Here is a 21,396-nt window from a genome sequence, read left to right on the forward strand (position 1 = left end):
AACATTAAAACCATATTCTATAAAGTTATTTCAATATTATATTACAATATTGTTAAATATTCAGGCTAAAGGCCACTGAAATAGAGCCATCGAATTTTTTTTAAAATATTATGACTTCAAACTGAATTCTGAAAATCCCCAAAATATTTTGAAAAAATATTTTTTAACATGAGTGATTTTATTTGAGCCAATATTCGCCTTTTTTTCTTGAGCCTGTGGACTTGCCGTACTTGGGTATATCCGTCGTGAAAACCGGAAGTCCCGCCCCTTTTCATCCCCTCTCTGGCGACTGGGTGAGTCTCACATTCACACACAATCAAAATGTGTATTTTAATCCTCAACAATCCTCATCATCGGGCGTAATCGCACCCAAATTTCCAACGACTTACTTTTGTGACACCTAATTCCTCCACTATGACACAACGATTGCATTCCAAACACACGCATTTTCGTAGTTTTAATCGATGAACTTGTTTCTTCCGCAGCGTCCAGTCCGCTGACACGGCAGCATGGTAAGGCTTATTTTGCATTAAAATCCACTGATAATGCTGTTGAATGAATCTGGAATCGTTTATTTAATGCGTAGAGACACGTTTTCCCCCGAATGTGTGTTTACTGACGCATTACAATGTTTAAATAATCGTAAACAGTGGTTAGCTATGGTTGTTAGCATTAGCAAAATGGAGGTCGCCTCAGACTTTTGAATCGTTTAGATTTATGTGAGACTTTGTGATTCCCGACGGCAAGAAGTCCAAACATCTCAGGCTGATGTGCTTGTGATGCATTTCACATACTTGCTAGAGCAAAGATGGACCAAGTGCTGAGTTTCGGCTTCTTTACAGAGACTTCAGTTCCACCGGTCCACTAACAAGCGATCCGGAAAACACCACAATCTGTTCATGCCTCTACAATCGCTTAAATGTGACTGTTCTGCTCCTTTACAGCCTCGCAAGATAGAAGAAATCAAAGATTTCCTGCTGACAGCCAGGAGGAAGGATGCCAAGTGTAAGTTGCAGCCTTAGATTTGTCTTGCTGTTAATGTTAATTAATATTAGTGTCAATATAATGTGTTTTTTCTGGGAGTTGGTCTTGTTTAAAAAAAAAAATAGACGCGTTCCTTTATTTGTCCCTCAATGAAATATGCCGTTTCATTGGACAGCAGAGAAGGAAAAGATAATATGAACAATAGATAGATATGTGAAGTAATAAAGATATAGAATCAATTACCATGACGATTCAATCTTATTAGTGTAAACATCATCTGATGGTGGGCATTCAACAAGGAAGTAAAGTCTGCTTGACATCTGGATAAAGTAAAAATGGGTCAATACAGTGAACCCCTGGACAAAAGTCAAGGGATCCACAGAGGAATTCTGAGGCCAATTTTCATCTGATGGTGACCAATAGAAATGAGACTTTTATAATCGTGAAATTGCTAAAGAGAGGGAAAAAACAGTCACGAAGCAATGTGAGGAGGTGGAGAACACGGACGTAGATCATACGCTTTTCCTCGAGGTCGTTTAGAGAATGGATCCTGAATGAACGGAACCGGAGCTGTTGATTCAGCTAAACTTTCCTGATTCTGATGTTAAAAACGAGCTGCCGGATGGGATTCATGCAGGTTCTCCTTCCTGCCTGAACCCGGGGCGACCCTGAGAACCTGCAGTCTGTTTCATACGGGGTCAAATCAGTGATGGTGCGATCCAGTGGGAATGAAACGTTGCTCTCTCTCCTGCGTGGAACGTGTTAACATCGGGAAAATGTTCCTCCTCCAACTATATTTGATCTGCAAACTGAAAGTCTGAGCCTTGTGTTTGGGAGAAAACGGTTTGAACCAGAAGTTTAGATTCAGTTTAATTCAAAGTTGGACACATTTCTCAGTTTTAAACTTCGACTGTCTTCCCATCTAAACAGTCTTCATTGAATTAGTGGTGGACTTGTAAATTAACTATTTGAACAAAAGAGACTTGAAACGGGGCTCATTGATCCTTGAACTGATGCATATTGAAGAAAATTAACGGTCTCAAAACTGATCTCATGTACATTTGAATTCTTCCTGTGAGGTGATGTTGATGGCGTTGATTTGTGAGCTCTGCGCCGTTCCGTTTCTCTCCAGCCGTCAAGATCAAGAAGAACAAGGACAACGTGAAGTTCAAGGTGCGCTGCAGCAGGTACCTGTACACGCTGGTCATCACAGACAAGGAGAAGGCCGAGAAGCTCAAACAGTCGCTGCCACCAGGTCAGCAACGCAACACACCGTGGCGTGAACACGACAACACAAAGCGTCAGAATGTTGTATTAAACTGTTGACGACAGCGGATGGGTTTTCTAAATAAAGTTCAAAGCGAGCAGAGCAGGGTGGAGAACATCAGTGTCATGGCCGACGCGCCGAATGAAATCAACTTCAGTTGTCTTGTGTGTCTGGAAGGGCTCCTTCTTGGATTATGTGAATTTAGCCTCGTTCAGCCGGTTTGTTCGTCTCGTATTAAACAGTCTCGCATTTGAAATGTCAGTGAATCAAGTTTCAGTTAATTTTCTGCTTCTTGGTGAGAAGAAAATTAGTGTGGAGTCTTGCCGTCGCTGCTTTGACATTTCCACCGAGTTTGAACAGTAAAACTAATCAGAAATATTCTTCATCTTCTGAACAACTTTTTAGAACGTACATTTTTTTGTTCTAATTCAAGTTGGTGTCTCGTCTGTTTTTATATTATTCAAGTCAATAAAGCGCCGTCTGTCTAGACTTAATGCAGTAAATGAACTGACTCAATTCACCACCAAGTATCCAGGATGTCAAGTTTAACAATTTCCTCTGTTTTAAGATTTCTGATGAAGTAGATGTAGGTGACATTAGAAAGCAGATTAATTAGTAATCCATCAACTCCAATATTTGTCAGATACTGAAAGAGTTTCTCAGTAATCTGACGAGCAGATTTCACCTTATTGGAGCTGAAGTGGGGAAGTACTATTGTAGACTGTTTGTCTTTATCGGTTCTAATTAGTAACTAGTTAGTAATCTCCTTTGTGTAAAATATTCAGGAGTGATGGTCTAAATCTGCAACCGCAGCTTTTTTGTTTGTTCACACCAAAAATTATTGGTCTGGAGCCACAAAACACGTTGCTGCATTTTAGAGCCTTTTTTCTTTAAGCCAATTATAAGTTAATTTATATAAATCTGATTATAGACGTTTTCTCTCTTTTCTCCCCTTTAGCTGTTCGCTATTTATGGTTGCTGTGAATTTCCTCATGTTTAGAACAACTTCAGCTACATCGGCCATTTTAACCTCTTCAGGTGGTTTTTAGAGCGTTTTACCTGTTTTCTTAGAAGTTTTGGTAATCCGATCAGATTATTAGCAATCCCAGTTGTAGCTGTTTTAACCCCGGAGATCAGACAATTTAGGGGAAACGGTGTGGTTTGCACATGAAATCCAAAACTTATATAGAACTTTGTGAAGGTGTCATGGAGCCACTACATTCGTGCTGAAGAGCCACAGGTTGCAGAGTCCTGGTGTAAATGAACGATGTGATAAGAGATTTATCTGACGTCTTTTCTAACCCGCCGTCTTTCTCGTTGCAGGTCTGGCCGTGAAGGAGCTCAAGTAAACTTGTGATGTGCAGAAAATTGTAATAAAAATTGGAAAAAGCCTCCATGTTGTTTGTCTTCACCTGGTTGACCGTCCCTGACATGCTGAAGAGCCGCATGTTTAGATTCAGGGGTGTTGAAATGTCTTCACTCCCTACAAGGTCGAGTTCTTACATTGTTCCTCCCCATTAAAATCAAATGATTCACACTCGCAGTGGATCAGTCATTAATGTCACATTTTAGATCCACAGCTTTTCAAAATAAACTTCCACCAAATTGGTTCAATCACTTTTAACTCATTCTAAAAGAGGACAGGCTGTGGCCCATTTAGGGCCACCGGTTCTGCAGATAATCCCAGCTGAGTCGCTGAAGGCAGGTTAGACTGATGTCGCCTCAGGACAGAAATGCTCCTTAAAACCTGCAGGCGAATCACAACTGGCTCTGTTGTCCTTGAATGCATGTCTGTGCTCAAATACTCTTTCACATCCCGACAATTACAGCTTAAAGAGAAGTCGGGAGCAAATGGCTTTATTTTCATATAGGAATGGTTTTTAATAAATTTAAACTGTTATGTTGCATTTATGTTTCAATTATATTTTAGGATTGTAAACATGACTCAGTGGTTTTTGGACCTGATTTTAATTGTAACATCGTTTTTCAATTTAGACAGTATATAAAATAGAAATACTTAAAATAATTTGCCTCAGACTTTCAAAGAACAATTATATAAGTTTTAATATTGAGAGAATGAAAGTTAAAGTAATTTCTAAATATAAATATGTACTAGGTTTAAAGGTGACTATAAGCACAGAAGAAAATTAAACACTTTTTACAGGGAGGAGGTTCGTCTGTCATTTTATCTATATTCAAAGGAGTCATTCATTTAAATTTTTAAGCTCCAGTTTCTAAAAGTGAAAACCCTTTAAGAAATTCGAGTCATTTTAGGATTTTCCCCTGATTCCTTGCGGTTTTAGCTCTTTGTTTCCCACTTGAGTTAAAAGTGGCTCCAGAGCTGCAGGTTGAATGAGCCATGGTCCAGTATAGTCTGTGACAGTCCGTTGTAATTCTTTTATTTGACCACCAGATGGCGGTGCAGCATCTAAATCCACCAAGTCGGCGTCGGATTAAACGTGCCGATGTTTAAATTAACACACAGTGAAAATAAGCTTGCATTTAATTCTGCTACAAACCAACTTTCATTCAAATAAACTTAAAAAAAATAAAAGAAAGAAAAAATATATGTCTAAAAAGCGCGCTCCCGTGTCTCCTCCTCTCTTGCGCCCGCTTGTCGGTGCGCGCCCCCGCCGCCGCTTGCCGTGCGCGTCTCGGAGCCGCGGAGTGTGTGTGTGCGTCCGGACACATGAAGACATGGAGGCAGAGTGATTCGCTGTTAGTGGGGACAGATTAAGAGGGAGAGAGGAGCCCTGCTCTGTTTGATCGGACTTTTCCTCTCGTGGTTCTGATGGTTCCTCACGTGCTTCATGTCCGCTGCCTTTGTTTGATGTGAGACTTCATCAGGACCTCCAGCGCACTGGACCACTTCAAGCCCTGAGAGGCTGATCCAGGATCGGAGCCCAACTTTTTTTTTTTTTTTTTTTTTTGGGGGGGTGGGCGGGGGTCGTTTGCTTGGGGATGTCTTCGGCTCGGGTGGATTACATTGCGCCCTGGTGGACTTACTGGCTTCATAATTTCCCTCATATCAACCTGAGGTTTCAGCCTGCTGACAACAGCTTCCAGCCTGAAGATGGGAACTACCAGCAGGTCAGTGGAGGGACACAGCGATGTGCTCCTGTGTCTCTAACATCAGTGTTATGGGGATTTTTGCTGGTATTGGATGCAGATTGTAGTTTGAATACCAGCGAAACTAATCAATACTCTATTAATCCCTTGATGGAAAATCTTTTTTTTTCTTTCTTTTTTTTGCATTGATCCATCCTATTTGTAGGATGCTGAGGTGTGGCCACATTAAAGCACTCCAGGGAGCTCCAAAGGTCTTGCTCAGGGACCCATGGTGACACGCTGCTGTGGGATTCTAACCTGCGAATTCCCGTTGCCAAGTATGCTTCTCTAGCTGTCTCTGCTGTCCCAAACCAATCAGCATGGCTGCCACATGTCAGGCGCTCTATCCTTCCTCTGGGAGCAGTTTGGGCTTCAGTGTCTCGTTCAAGGACACTTTGACGTATAGACAGTGGAAATGGGGAATTGAACCTACGACCAGATGATCAGAGGATGACCATCATTTGCTTTAAATTACAATAAGACTGAGAAATAAGGCTTCACACCACCCGTGCAGTCATGACAACAACTGAAAACTGGGAAATTGTTCCCACTGCGCCCATCGGGTGGTTGACCTTCGACCTGAACTGCAGAACCTTCCAGGTGTTTGATCCATGATGGACCAATAAATATCCTGGTTGAAGTAGTGCTGAAGCAGGGTTTGGTGGTTGCGGCGTAGTTGGTCGAGTGGTCGTCTCTCAATCGGAAGTATTTCCTGATCTCCACTGACCATGTGACAAAGTGTCCTCGAGCAAGACACTGAACCTCAAACTGCTCTCATTGGATGGATCGAGGGCCTTACATGTAGCAGCCAGGTCTATTGGTGTGGAGCAGCGGTGGCCTGGACGTTAGAGGGGAGGGTTTGGGAACCGCTAGTTCGGGACGTATCACCATGGGGCCCTGAGCAACACCCCTGACCCCCATCAGCTCCCTGGACCGCCACAATATGGCTGTCAACCAAATCCTAAAAATGGAATTAGTTAATGTGGGGGGGGATAATTTTCCCAAAGGAATTACTAAAATACGATGAGTTAGTTTTAATTTGTCCCTGTTGTGTTTGCTGGTCTGGTAAGAAGAGTCTGCTCCTGTGGCTTCCTCTACCAGTGACCTATGCCCTCTAGCATATATAACCTGAGCCCAACTACTGCCCCCAAGTGTCCAAATCATGCAACAACGAGAAGACGTCAAACTAAAATTCGAAGTAAAACCAAATAACCCGCCAACAATATGTATAAATGGCTCTTAAAGGCGCCGTTCAACCATCTTTCATACCACTTCATCCAACCACACACTCCTGCATCCACATCGAAGGGCAATTTAAGGTCACCAGTTCACCTCACGTGAATGTTTTTGGGCAGTGGGAGGAAAACCACACAAGCCCCCCCCCCCCAAAAGCTCGGACTGGAATCGAACATATTCTCACAGTGATGCCGTTAACCACAGCGTCACCAAATGCAAGAGGATGTAGAATTTTCACCTGCTTCTTTAAGTGACCGTCACGCTGACGGCGTGCCTGCAGAGCCAGAGCGTGCACCCCCACGCTGAAGCGGATAACGTTCGCCATTTATTTTCGACTACTGTCTTTATGTCAGCTGGAGCGACGGAGAGCGAGTATCAGGATTCTGTTGGCATGGATGTGCTTCACCCCATGGGAGTCGGAGAGATTCCCTCGTCCCGCTCCGGAGGCGGTGACGAGACAGTTTCACACGGCTTTAGAGCGAGTTGGGATCAACCTTTGGAAGGCTAATGACCTGAACACATGTCAGGTTTCATAAATGTTTCATGGTTTCACTCTTTAATTTTTCAGGTATACAGCGCAGCTCCTGTCAGTGCGAGTCGTTATGGAGCTCATCTCGGTGGTCTCCAGGGTGGAGTCGGGGTGGGGGTGGGTGTCCCACAGAGTCCCACAGAGTCCAGGCATATGTCACTTTTAGATACGAGACCAGTTTTGTATTAAGGTTGTCAGTTTTGCTAATTACTAATGTGCACTTCCCAATGTGACGTCCCGGAGTGACTTGACCTGATCGAACGACCCGCTATTCATGTTTGAAGTGAAAACGCTTCATTTGAGCCTTTTCCTTTGAAAACAGTTGAAAACGATGTAGTTGTCATGTTGGACCACTAGTGGATGCTGTTGTTTGTTTTTGTGATGAAACAGGACACACGCACACATGCGCGCAGAGAACAGTACACTATAAATACTAACAATGGGAGTACACGGACATTCGTTATTACGGGGGGATTCACAACTATAAAACGACCAAGTCACAGGAGAATATGGACTAGGAGTCCATGACACCCTGGAGACCGCCACTGTTGTTATTTACTGCAGCGGTGGTGTGCATGTGCAGTGGCAGCTGTGTTTTTTTTTCCGTTTTTATGGAGACCGAATTGGAGGATGATCAAAAAGTTGCGTGCTCCTTCATTTCCCCAAAAGATGGAGTTGGAGCATTTTCGAAACGTTGTGTTTTCCAACCACGTTTCCATGAAGACGGAGCATTTTCAAAAAGTTGCGTTCCCCCCTACCCCCTTTTCCACGACGACTGGGTTGGAGCGTTTTTAGAAATTTGATTCCCCCTCCATTTTCATGTAGATGGACTCATTTCCAAAAGGTTCCGCTTTAGGAGCCATTTTCCAAAAGTTGCATCTTCATTGGCTCTGAGCACCGTTCTCTAAACAGACACTCAAAACGCTCCGGATGTCACTTTGACTGTTCACCATTTTAACTTGAAAGCCTCGTTGTGTCGTCGGGGGTGAAGGTTGTCAAAACTTGGCTGTTTTGGTTTTTGCTTTGGTGTCGAGGTACTTTGGTTACTTTGGTTACTTGGGTTTTCCCCCACAGCCAGAGACATGCCTATTAGGTTCATGGTGAGATAATGTGCAGAGGAGGAGAAGTTTCTCCTCTCATGTTGCCCGATTCTATTTTCAGTTGTTTCTGTGGGAGTGGAAGTCTGTAGGATGTTGGTCGTGCAGGTGAGGGGAATAACCCCCCCCCCTTCCCCCGCCCCAACGGTCCTACCTTCACTCCCTCTCACCACCTCTTTATGGGACAAAGCTTCGCTCCGCCGTCCCGTTCCGGCGACGACACGGCGCGGAGCTGATGCAAGGCTGTTCATGGCGTTGCGTTGGTTCGCCGTCCTCTGTGGGCTGTCGGCCTTAATTCCGGCAACCGCCTCCTGCTTTGACTGCATTAGCCGCAGTGATAATGTGTTGTGTAAACTTGTAAACAACGGGGGGGGGGGGGGGGGGGGTAGAGACGTAGACGGAGAGGTGATGCGTTGCTCTTTGCTGAGTTGAGTTATTGAGGGACACTGTTAATGTTTCTAATGAAGCGTCTCGTAAAAGTGCCGTTAATTATTCCGGCTGGCAGGATCTAATAACAGCAGTAGTACTCTGGGGCAATAAACAGTCTTTCTTTATGTGAAACGGCTTATAAAGTCGTGTTTTACAACCCTACTAAACTTTAGATGACGACATTAATGAGATTTTTATTTGCTCTGAGCCGTCCCGGGTTGATTGACTGTAATTTCTGCAGTGAAGAGTTCACTTTAATGGAGCCAGGTGAAGTTGATTCGGCGATAAAGGAACTGGCTGAATCGATGCTTGTTTGTCCAGTCGGGCGAAAAGTATCGAGCAGTCGAGCCGTGCCTTTAACCCGTCTGCATGCTTCGTCAGGACATCGGTAATTGGCCGGTTGTAGCGTGGGGCAATCCCGGCGAAGTCCTCTCTTGGCTTCGGAATGTAAGGGGGTCGGGATCTTTCACTGTTCTTTGTCTCCGTGTGTGTGTGTGTGTGTGTGTGTGTGTGTGTGTGTGTGTGTGTGTGTGTGTGTGTGTGTGTGTGTGTGTGTGTGTCTGTGTTTCTCACTCTGTTGGACACCGTTCTCATCAGGAATGTCTGTCAGCTGAATCATCTCACTGCAGTTTCTTTTTTTTTTTTCAACTCTTAATTTCAGTCTCCTGACAGTAATCAAGTCATCTCACGCTCACATTTTTTTTTTTTGGGGGGGGGGGGGGGGCACTCTATTGAGCTCTTTGTGGTAATCTCTATGCTTGATAAACAAATATACTAGTTTCTGAAGTATACTTTCACCCAGTTTCACTTTGGCTATTCGTTAATGTTCAAGTATTTATTGTGCAATCAGTGCCGGCCTGCTCATGTGTGTCTGTGTGATTCTTTCGCCCAAAATAGGACGGAGGCCTCGTTGTTCCTGTGTTTGTGTGCATGGGTGTGTGTCGAGCCAGACATGTGTAGGTCAGCAGGTCCCGGTCCATCTGACTTCTCCTTTTGCAGCCATTTCCTGTTCTGGGACACCGACTCCCTATTCATTAACTCTTGATGCTGTCTGTTTTTCAAAAGTACATTCATGACCAAGACAATCCCTCCGGCCGATTCTGACGCGGCCTTCGCAGGAATTACCCCACAGTCGGCAATCATTCACAGTTGCAGAACTTTTCCTACTTTGACAGATAACCTAACATGAACACTAACACACAGGTCACCTGGAATCAGGACTGATAATTATCCGGTCTGTAGAACAAATGACATTAACGTGAACCTGCGAAAATGATTCGCTTAAGCCCCACTTTATTAATCCCAGAGGGAAATTCTGAAAGCCAACGGGAGGCAGCCGCTACGTTAGGCGCTCAACCCATTCATTGGAAGCAATTTGGGGTTCAGTGTCTTGCTCGTGGACACTTCAACATGTGGACAAGTGGCGATGGGGTTTCAAAACTGTAATATTTTGATTGCGAGTCGACCACTTTACCAACCGAGCCGCAGCCGGCCCAACGTTACCAAAACACCTTGTTTTTCGCATTTTCGTTTACGAAACGCTTCGCGTATACACAACATTTTGAAATGACACATTTAGGCTAAATGCTGTCGGTTATTTTTCGAACAAAACCACACACACACACACATGCACGCAGAGAACAATACGCCAAAAAAACATTAACTACGGGTGAACGCAGATGTTTGTATGGACAGAAGATGAAGTTGGATTGTTATTGGATGGAAACATTTTCTCAGGGAAATATCTGGCGGAGAAGCCACTGAGGCAGAAAGGCTGAGTGTATTAAGAGTGTGTGCCTGCTCCTGTAATTGAATAGTATTTCTGGGGCTTTTTCATTTAGCGCATATCGTCCTAAACCGCAGTAATAACCAGATAAAAGCTTTCAATGGGAACTAGTCTGAGGCGGACTTTAAAAGGGATTCCAGGTGAGACGTGCTGCTTTGTCAAGGACAAATGGAGCCATTACTGAGCAAAAACTTTTTTTTATTCTCCCGTGATGAGTGCAGACAAATGCGTCCTAATCAGCTGTAATTAGCTCCACATTGAAGCAATGAAGCTGAATTATTTCTCCATTATAATTGGAAGTTACTCACAAGCCAATGCTGTCAATTCCAATAAGCGGATCGGTCCCAAGTTGGAAAAAAAACAAAAAGAAAAATGCATGGGTGACGGCAGTGATAATTCTCTGCACGTCCAAACACTTCCAAATGCAGATACATGATTCCACTTCACACTGCAGACACAGCGCGACAGTATGGACCGTAGACTGAGCAGATAACCTGATAGAAATCATCGACTGCAGTAGTGATTAGACTGTCATTGGTTCAAATCTGAGCTCATGCACCTTTTGTGTAGCGCTTGCATGTTCTCCCTGAGCATTTATACATTCATCAGAAACGTAATTTTGAATCTAGTTTTCTTTACCAACGTTCAAGGCTGAACCCAAGGCGCCACCAAGCTTCTATTTAATGAGCTTCAATGCAGAGTTCACAATGAAGGGAAAAGAGCCTGAGTGGTTGTTTGGAGTTCTTCAAACAGACAGCATGACAAGAACATGTCCAGAAACGTCTTCTGCATCAGAGCTTCCCTTTCACTGTTGCATAAAACATCAGGAAATTGTTCGGCGTGTCTGTGTCTCTTTAGTGTTTCTCCTTTGTGGGCAGATGGGAGCATTTCGCCACGCTGCAGCTCCACCTGGGGCAAGGTGAGGATATTTTCAGTGCCGAGCACAAGGTTCCACGTACACATTTAAAATACTTAAATTTTTATAGACGAGTCTTAAATCAAAATTTTTATTTTTTTTGTTTCTATGCATCTTATATTATCTTTATATTTTATTTGGCCGCATGATTTCCAGTAATTGCATCCCATTTTACAACTAGATACACCTCCTGCACCGATGCCTGCACTCTGTTTTGTTTGTGTATTAGAGGAAAAAAAAAAAAAAAGTAAAATCATGCACGCCACCAGCCAAAAATCCATTATCCGCTCCTCTCTCACAGACGCTTTGATTGCACTGGAAATTTAGTAACTCAGATTGCCTCCTCCTCGAGAAAATCAATTTGAAATGTGTCGCTGTTGATTCCCACGGTGCCCGTCCTTCTTCAGCCTCGCTGCCTGTTAGCGATTGCTTAAACAGTGATTCGCCTCGTCTCGGCCACCCTCCGCATTTATGATGTCTTCGTCTGTCTTCCCCCCCGTTTGCGTTCTGCTACCCACGTTTAAAAACCCGGTGACGGCGCCCCCGCTGGCTCTCCAGAAGGTCATTAACCTCAATCTGTCTCCATAATGCATGAAGCCGGTGATTAGCATCACCTGATTGGCTTGATGGTATGGCCGGGGTCTGTGCTAATAAGGCAGCACGTCCGTCCCTCGCTCTGATCTAACAACATCTCAACAGGCTTTGGCGGATCCGCCTGCGATCTGTTGGCTTTTCAGTGTCGTGGTCTTCGTCGGACTGAAATGAAAGTGTTGGTTCCGCCGAGCTGGGTGAAGTAGGACAAATTGATTCCCTAAGCGACACTCCAACAACAATAGGAAGTGCGCTCTTCCATGGAAGCTGCTCGTGGGGATCGTCTTTGTTGTGGGTGTGTAGATTCACAATCAAGAAACCCCCCCCCGCGTCCCCCGAGTGAAGGGATGGAGCTCCGGGTTGAGAGAAGGCCGTCAAGGAAGTGGCAGTAACGGACGACTTCAGCCTGCGCAGAGGAGCAGTGAGGGGGAAGATTTCACCAAACTACCAGAGTAAACTGAACCAGTGACAGTGACAAGTACCAACGACAGTTGGAATACAATCAGAGTTTTTGTTATCATTGTAGGATTGTCCCCCCCCCCACCGTTTCCCAAAGGATTCTGGGAAACGATGGCGAGTTTGTCGTGAAGAGGGTCTATGGATATGCTCCCCCAGGAGAACATCCTGTGCATATTAGAGCATCAAATTACCACATAAGTACACAGGAAATACGAGAGAGAAATTCTCTGCTCTGGACGCAGTTGTGCTTCATGCGCCGTTTACGTGACAACGGTGCTCTGAGCCACTGTAACTGTCACTTTTGTGTGGGTAACAAAGACGCGACGTCAGGAGTGGCACGACTCCGATATTCTACTTTTATCGTCCATATTGGGAGTGTTTTAGTCCAGATTCTCCTCTGAAAGCATCCAATTCCTCATCTGTCCGTACGGACGTCAGGTACTTCTGATTATGTATATAGCTTATTGTCCATATTGTTCAACAACAACCGATAGCGCCACCTTGTCGCCTGGCATGCTAACTACATCGTTTTCAGCATTTCTGCCGTTGTCAAGTAACAGCTAAACTTTCCGAAACAATTGAACCGTTGTCCCTCGAAAAATTTTCTTGTTAACTAAGACCCCTATGACCCCATTTACACGAAACTCAGCGAGACATACAGACCTGTCAGAAGAGCACATGATACACCCTACAGTCTCTTATTGAACAAACAAGGACTCCCTGGGTTTTCTGATCAGGGTACGAGGTCCTCGATAACCTTGCCGCTGACCAGTCGGCTCTTCAGGAAAAAGCCCCTGGAATTGAAATGTGTGCGATTGAATGGTAAAAATGTAAGCAATATAGTTATGTTTAAAATGTAATCACATACTCGCACTCGTCCTTCAAAAAACTGGTATCGTGCATCTCCACTTGCTTGCCATCTGCAGCTGTCGTTTAGACGCTCTTTAAATGTCATATGTTCCACTGCATTGTTGGTATTTCCCTGACACACTGTAATGGATTTTTACTATGTTGCAACCATGGAGCCCCCCCCCCCCCCCCCTCTCTCCTTGGTTCATTTTCTTCCTCTTCTCATTTATGTCCCATGGGTCTGCTTGCTGGGACTTAATGGTGTCCCAGCTGTGAACATGGGCAGGCCCAGCCGAGTGCACTGTGCCGGAAAGGGTCCTGGTCCCTGGGGCATTCACCCCAGTGCATGAAGCAGGGGGGGGGGGGAGGAAGAGCGGGAGGAAGAGGGGGAGGAGCATCACGAGGTGGGCCGCTTCATTGATCTGTAGGAAGGTGACTTTTAGAAGTCTGTGTTTAGTTCAATTCAAGTCCTTTTTTCTTTTTTTTTCAATTGCCCCAAATACAACACTTTGTGAAGGCACTTTTACCCACCAAACCTACATGAGCAAGTAGAGGAGATGGTGGAAAGGAAATACTCCCCTTTAACGGGAAGAAATCTGCAGGACCGCAGAAAATAACTGCCCTTAAGGCAGTTTAGTAAAGAAACTGATCCCCTGTTGCCGTCCAAAAAAAAAAAGAATTTGAGTTTTCTTTATAAAATCTTGAAGTGATAGTTTAGCATTGTTTTAGTTTCTCAAGCTTCATCCATGTAGTTTTAATGGTGTGCTTAACAGTAAGTGGGAAGTGAGAACTTTTTGAAGTGTTTTCCTACTCTGGAGTGTGAAAACAAAATCCCAATCCTGTCAGATTGGGAACTTTCAGAGAATCGCGTATAATGGTTATTAGTGCATCTTCCCGAGAAAAAGTGTTTGTTAATGTTGCATCTGGATTAACCCAAACCTAACCTGTCAAAGGTTTTGGTTTGACCGTTTACGGTCAAAGTGAAAACAGCAGGACTCCCTTTGCCTTCAATAAACCCGCAATATTTCCGTATTTGTAGAAGAGATGATACTCACTTTACAACCGTCATTTAATCTGTGTATGTGTGTGGTTAAGTATCAGAAAAGTTTTTTTTATTTTTTTATTTATTTTTTTATCATCATTTATCAACAGATTTTTTGTCGTGTTCGCGTTTTTCTGCTCCGAACTCCATAGTGGGAGTCCCCAACTGGTACCGTTCTGAGTTCAGATCATCATATACTTGTTAGTGCACCTGGTGCAGTGGAGAAATTTGAAAACGCCGTCTCGTCTTTAACGTGTGGACAGAGAAGACAACCTCTCGCTTAACAACAACAATGGCGGACTGTTGATGCTCTTTGGTTTATTAAGGCCATATGTTAAATTTCTCAACTTCTCCCTTTATGCATGCTCCGTGTCTTCTTGTCTGTCTTTGGTGTATTTATGTGTACAGCACCACCTTTAGGCCGGGCATATGTACTACATCATTTTGAGTAGTTTTCATGGTGTCGCATAGACGTGGATGTTTCTTGCGTGGACGGAAAAGTTATTAAGAACGACGGGGAGGAAACGATGGCTTTCGCTCGTGTGAACAGGGTCTGAATCAAGGTCGAATGCAGAGGTCACGCTCCCTGTTTGGATGGAAGGATTTTTCGATGACGCCTTTTCAGGTGGACTTCTCGTCGTCCGCGTCTTCTCCTCGCGCTCGTTCGGCCTGACGCCCGTTTAATCCCCATCACGTTCAAGTAAAGTCGCTGTCCGTCCTGGCTCCACCCGCAGCGCCTGGAGACTCGACTCCACCGACGCACAGCTGTCCACCAGCTGCCGTGGAGCGGCCGCGACCGCCGAAGACACTTCACATCGCTTAGCGTGTGTTTAGCATCCATCCGAGTTGGTGGGATTCCTATTTTTACACGACTTAGCCTTGCTCAACGGATGCACTGTGGCAGATGGAGGTGCTTTCTATCTTTATGTTTTAATTATGGCCGCCACTTGTGTATTAAAAATTGATTTTTAATGGGAGCTCAGCATAAGGCGCCCTCTGTATAGCACTTCTGCTGTTGTGAGTTTGCATCTGTCCTGACGCGCAGCACGTCTTCCCTCTTATTCCCCTCTGCCTCCGTAAAAGCAGCGGCGGAGTGCTCGTCTGAAGGAATGTAGATTCAGGTCAGGCTTTCGTCTCTCAAACAAGGAAATCAAACATCTGGTAAGATGTTTTCCAATGGACCAAAAAACAACAAATTCTCCTGATTAAAAAAAGCTGCACGAGCACGGCGCTTTAATTATAAGCATCTCTTTTATGCATTGGAGACGCTCCTCTTGTTGCTTTCCGCATCGCCTCACCAAAGTTATTCCACTTTTTCTCCGAGTTCTCTGAGATTTCTTCCTTTAAACGTGCCTGTGTTTGTTATATTCTTCCAGATGGCTTTGTAATAGCCTATTTCAGCATCGCTGTCCGTTTATCTCACCGTCCCATCTGTGCTGTCATCCTCCCACTGGCTTTCATCATACCTCTGATGGGACTCGGGTGTGGGGGGGGGGGTGGAGGTATAAATGACTCATTCAGTGGCCTCTGGGTCATTTCTGCCCCGGGTTATTACTGCCTCATTATGCTTCCCTCTTTGTCCTGGAGGTGTGTGTATGTGTGCCCCCCACCCCCTGTGTTTATTCCTTTGTCCCTGCACTGTTTGAATACAATCCATCCGGTGCGTTTCATGCTATAGCAGTTTGTTCCTGCAAGTTTAAATGATCAGTTCCCTTGCTTCTTAGTTAAAAATTCTTGAATTCTCAGACGATTATATTTTTGTGTCACTGTTCAAAAACATGGTAATCCTACAAAGGAGGGATTATTTTCACATTCTATGCAGTAAATGATGGTTAAGTCAGGCCCCATTTACTCAACACTGTTTTGAAAAACGATGTCCGTTTACACGGAAATCACGGAAACTGTAGAAACGATGTAGTTAGCACGTTGGGCCACTAGTGACTGCTGTTGCGTATTCTTGGAATGAAACCACACACACATGCTCAGAAGACAATAGCTATAAACATCAACAATGGGAGTACCCGGACATTCGTATGGACAGACGGCTAAATTGGATCGTTATTACGGTTTTATAGTTATAAAACTACCAAGTCCCAGGGGAAATATGGACTGGGAGTCATGACCCTCTAGAAGCTGCCATTGTTGTCAATCTACTGAGCATGTGCAGAAGAACTATTTACTACGACCGTGGTGCCCATGCACGGCAGCAAAGTACATTTTCCCCCAGTTCCATGGAGACGGACGCTCAAAATGCGACCAAAGTTTTCCGATTTCACTTGAAAACTTTGCAAACGGGGGCCAGATTTATGACTGCCCCATATCTGAGTGAGCCAATAATCCATGTGAGAAATGGTTTTACTGTATACACTTGCTGAGTTCACCTATGTGTCATCACTCAAATCAGTCCATTAGTCACAGTGTGTGTGTGTGTGTGTGTGTGTGTGTGTGTGTGTGTGTGTGTGTGTGTGTGTGTGTGTGTGTGTGTGTGTGTGTTTTCTCCAACCAACACTGACATTCTTGGGTTTGCTTGGCATTTCTGGGATATTGTAGCATTATGCAACTTTGCAGCCTCGGGGCAAAGTTATCCTCAATGGGATTGTAACGGGAGAGAAAGTGGGACGTCGGCGCTCCGGTAGCCTGTGGAGGCTCGCCGCCTCTCGCAGTCCCGTCATGAATGCAGACACACACTTTGTCATTTTTCCAGTCTCTGCCCACCTCTGCGTGTCCCTCCATTGTGTCTTCACTCTGTCACATCCCCACCCTGCTGTCTGGCTGTCCTCATTACCTACAGTCTTCCCTTTTATCACTCTGTCGCCCTCTCTTTGTGTCTTCTCCTCCTTCGCTCGCCTCCCTCCCTTTCTTTCCTGTGTCATTGCCTCCGGCCTCGTGCTCCCCCCCCCCCCTCCGTCTACAGGGAGGAACTGAGGGGGAAACAAAAGAGAGGAGACGGCTCAGCTTTTTGAGTTAGCGGGGAGAAGGATGTTAACACATCCAGGCTGCTTTCATGGGAAACTGCTCAGACCTCATTTATGTAGCAGTTAAGTGGTCAGAGCTGCCAATTTGATTTTCACTGAGGATTGAATGCGTGTCCACTTTGGTCAGTGAAAGATAAATGGTGTTTTTAAACTTAATGGATGGTTGGAGTACTTGAGAAGTGATGGGTCCAGGATGGACTAGTGTGTGTGTGTGTGTGTGTGTGTGTGTGTGTGTGTGTGTGTGTGTGTGTGTGTGTGTGTGTGTGTGTCTTTCCACTGAATGGATGCTACATAATTCAAAAGCCATTATTTTTGCACCCTGCTATAGCAAAAGAAAGAACAGTAGGGAGAAGAAGGGAGAGTGTTGTTCTGCCGATAGCTGCTTTTAAAGCTACCGTTGAATAAGAGTTTCTTTCAAAACAAATACATTTGTGACCTCCTTCCTGAGTCCCATGCATTTTTTAAACGACATGATGCATTTTAAAGGGATTAAAAGTCTCATAATACCATGAAACGTCCACTTCAATATAAAGTATTGCTTCCTTGCGTCTTATGGTTCATGTGAAGGATTTCCCAGCCAGGTCTCCCAACTGTGGACCACTTTTTTCTTCCTTTACCGCTCTGCCCTTTTCCTCTACATTCCCTCTTTTCGCTGCATCGCCTGGCTGCAGAGGAATCACAAGACAAGAGGCATGGCAGTTCAAGCGAGCCTGTCACATGCTGCTCAATTCAAATAGCCTGCGATAATTCGCCCTTTCAATCGTCATCCCTCCCTGTCGCAAAGGCACCAACTGACCCGCACAATGAGAGCGGCTGGGTGGCCCAGTGTTTGTGTGTTCCGCCGACCCACCCCCCCCGACCCCCACTTATTTTTTTCCTCCCCTACTGGACAATCCCACCCATCCCCCCTTGCATTTGCATTATCCACCTGCGTCCCGCATCTCCATCTCATTTTGCAGCGTTCACCTCAATTACACCCAGTTTGTGCCAAGTCTCATTATTCAAGAAGCCCCACACCGCCGAAAGATGAGACAGAGGCGCTTCTCGCTCTCTCTTTGTCTCTCTGTCTCACCTTGGTGCACGCCGTCATCCATCTGTCTGAGCTCGCCAATTAACACATTTACAGTCCCAAGCTTTTTTAGCGGAGAGACCTACATTTGCATACATTTGGGAAAGTTGTGGACTCTCAGCCTTCTGTTACACCTGTCTCTTAAAGGTGCAGTACGTAATATGAAAATAAGTGGTGGTCTCGAGGTTAAGGAAGCAGCTTGAACCAGGGGTTTGTTGGTATGAAGTGCAGTGGTGATCCTGAGGTTACAAGAGTGACTAACGGATCAGTAAAATGAACACCCCCAGAAACCTTTCTCTTATAAGATTTATGGAATATCATTTCTGTGCTGTGGATGGCAGTGATGAGTTATCCAATCAGCATTCAGTCCAACCAACCAACCACCCAACTGACCGACCGAACAACTGCCCATCCATCCATCCATTCATCCATCCATCCATCCTACTATTTTAACTCTGTGTGTTTGGTGGAAAACATGGGAGTAGCACATAAAAATATAAAAACAGAAAAGAAAAAAAAAGATTTTACTGGATATTTAATTTAGGAAAATGAAAAATAGCTGACGTGATGTCTCTGAAGCTGAAGATTAAAATGACTAATAAATAGGACAGACGTGTGTTGCCCTGTACATGAAAGGCTTTTAAAGGCTTGAAATGGTGAAGAGGAGCAGTGGAAACAAAAAAAACCCCAAAACATCTGTTTTTAATGGAGCAACATGTGAAGGTGTCCGATGTAAAGGTTGGCAGAAGGTTCGCTATCAAAACCACCTTCTTGTCTGGAGGGTCGTGCGTGTTTATACGTACATACTGTCGCCAGCCTTCTGAAGATTACTGAATTTGCCTCTCACCTTGCTTTTTCTAGCAGTCATTGAGCTAATCCTGCTGATTCCTCTATTTGTGGATATGAATTCCACCACTGGACGCACGAGGAACAGATGGCTCAGCAACCAGAAAGAGTGAAGGCAAACTTGAAAGGAAGAGTAAGAGGTACAGTGCTTGAATAAACCCGCCAGCTCACAGATGGATGCAGAATTCATACGAGGCTGATTCCAGCGGCCCTGTTGCTATTTTCGTCGTGGCGCTCGTATCTGGCGGAAGGCAGAAAGGGGGCAAATAGAGGGAACGAGAGGCAGGCTGGGAGCAGAGGAACATGTGGAGATCTGCCGTCCAGCTGGAGGCGGGACCCCGCAAAGCTGCGGGCCTTGTTTTCCGAGACGGCGCAGACGCACTTATTTGTCTTAACGTCGCGTGTGAATTATACCTTCTTTCAAAACTAGACCACATTTTACTCTAAACTTTGTTGAAGCAAGCGCAATGTGTGCATGCTAATATTTAATGTATTTTATTTGAAATAATGTCTAAAAATGTGGTTGAATGTGCCACAAGATAATTTTAAATGCGTTATTGCCGTTGGGTTACACTGTGTCATCAGGATGTTCTATTCCAGACCTGAAGGATTTTTTTATTTTTTTTTTGTTTGTTTGCACGTTGGTTTTTCCCCGGGTACACCAGTTTCCCTCCACAGTCCAAAAACTTGTGTTTGAGGTTAATTTGTGACTCTTCGGCCTTGTTTACGCAACGTTTTCAGGTGAAAACGCATCGTTTTCCTTTCAGAAAAGTGAAAACTATTTCGGTTTACAAGGAAATGGCGGAAACGCTGAAAACGATGTAGTTAGCATGCCAGGCCACGGGATGGCGCTGCTGTTTGTTTTTGTAATGAAACTACACACACACTTGCGTGCAGAGAACACTACGATATAAACATCAGCAATGGGGGAACAAGTTGTATTGTTATTACAGTGACTGTCGACTGTAAAACTACCAAGTCCCGGGAGAATATGGACTGGGAGTCATGACACTCTGGAGGAAACGTTGTCTTTATGTAGAACTATTTACTATGGCCGTGGTGCATACTTTTCTTCTAGGATACCGACAAATACAGTAAGTGAGCATCTTTAATAAAGTTGTAAAAATAAAAGAAAGTGAGGGAAATCGCCCGGAATAGATGGAAAAGTCTCTGCCGCTCTGCTGTTGCTCACTGACCCTGAACGAGCCTGTGTTGTTCCAAAAAGAGGATTTTCTATTTATTTATTTTTTTTCATTTTTTTTTCATTTTTGATTGCTGTCTGTGGGAGCGCACTCAGGCTGTTAAAGCTGTAGCTCCGAAGGTTTTTGTCAGGAATGGATTGCTGTGCATATAAAATGTTGTTTGTGAATCAGAACGGCTCGGTTTCATTCTGACGTCTGCATTTCAAAGTTTGCTGTAATTCTGTCAGTTCCTTTCAAGCAGCGAAAATCACTTTTCGAGTCGACAGAAAGGAGTTCTCAGGAGCTGCACTGTTACTTTCTAAGCATTTTAATGACTGGGAAGGACTGAGTGAGCTGTAATTGGTCAAATGTAACTCAAATCATGAGCAGCTGGAAAACAATCTTGACGGCATATGAATGAGTCAGTGTCCGGCTTATGGAAAAAAGCTGTGTGTTGTTGGTGTAAATGAAGCATATTCAAACCAGTAAGATGAATTTACATTTGTTCTGATGAAGCAAGCAAAAACAAATAATAAATAATCAACTGGATATTTGCAAAAGATTTCTGCATTTTCTTTCTTACTCATTCGGAACTAGTAATGCTAACTAACTCCTCATTGATTTTTTTTTTTAATTTTTTAAATTTTTCTAGCCTTGAGATTAACAATCTCTTTTGCAAGTGTGTCCTGGCAAGTGAATTAATTATTGTCATTGTAATGCCTTTTTGACGTTTGAAATATCATAGTATTGTCATAAATACCTTTGGATGTAGTAAGGCAGTGTGAAAAACATACCGTGGTATACTCTATGGGTTCATAGGATACTCTAAAAAAATATATTAAATATGACAGTATTTTCAAAAAATACCATTGTATTGTCAAAAATAAAAACGGTATATTGTATAGGTATGGCCAAAAATATCACGGGACGCAGGTACGGCCAAAGATGCTGCTGCTTTCCTCAAAATGACCTCAGTACAGTAACATTCCGAGAAGATATCACAACTAGTCACTTACATTGTTTTCAGACATC

At 44.2% G+C, this 21,396-nt stretch overlaps 2 protein-coding genes across 5 annotated transcripts in view; both read left to right on the forward strand.

Moving 5' to 3' along the window:
• Positions 1 to 263: 263 nt before the first annotated feature.
• Positions 264 to 3,645, forward strand: rpl38 (ribosomal protein L38). Its single transcript, XM_080459734.1, has 5 exons — positions 264 to 293; positions 486 to 512; positions 945 to 1,005; positions 2,117 to 2,239; positions 3,575 to 3,645. Exons 2-5 carry the CDS (start codon positions 510 to 512, stop codon positions 3,598 to 3,600), a joined length of 213 nt encoding a protein of 70 aa, XP_080315860.1. The 5' UTR covers positions 264 to 293; positions 486 to 509; the 3' UTR covers positions 3,601 to 3,645.
• Positions 3,646 to 4,889: 1,244 nt separating this feature from the next.
• The window catches only part of ttyh2 (tweety family member 2), a 64,158-nt gene continuing 47,651 nt past the window's right edge, over positions 4,890 to 21,396 (forward strand). The window contains exon 1 of one of the 4 annotated variants that reach the window (XM_080486648.1): positions 4,890 to 5,341. In XM_080486648.1, coding sequence (XP_080342774.1) covers positions 5,325 to 5,341 — 17 coding nt within the window. In that variant the 5' untranslated portion in view covers positions 4,890 to 5,324. The remainder of the gene's footprint in view (positions 5,342 to 21,396) is intronic. The other 3 variants (XM_080486647.1, XM_080486646.1, XM_080486649.1) reach the window with 3 other exon arrangements.

Source organism: Lipophrys pholis, assembly GCF_963383615.2.
Source record: "Lipophrys pholis genome assembly, chromosome: 1".
NCBI lineage: Eukaryota > Metazoa > Chordata > Actinopteri > Blenniiformes > Blenniidae > Lipophrys > Lipophrys pholis.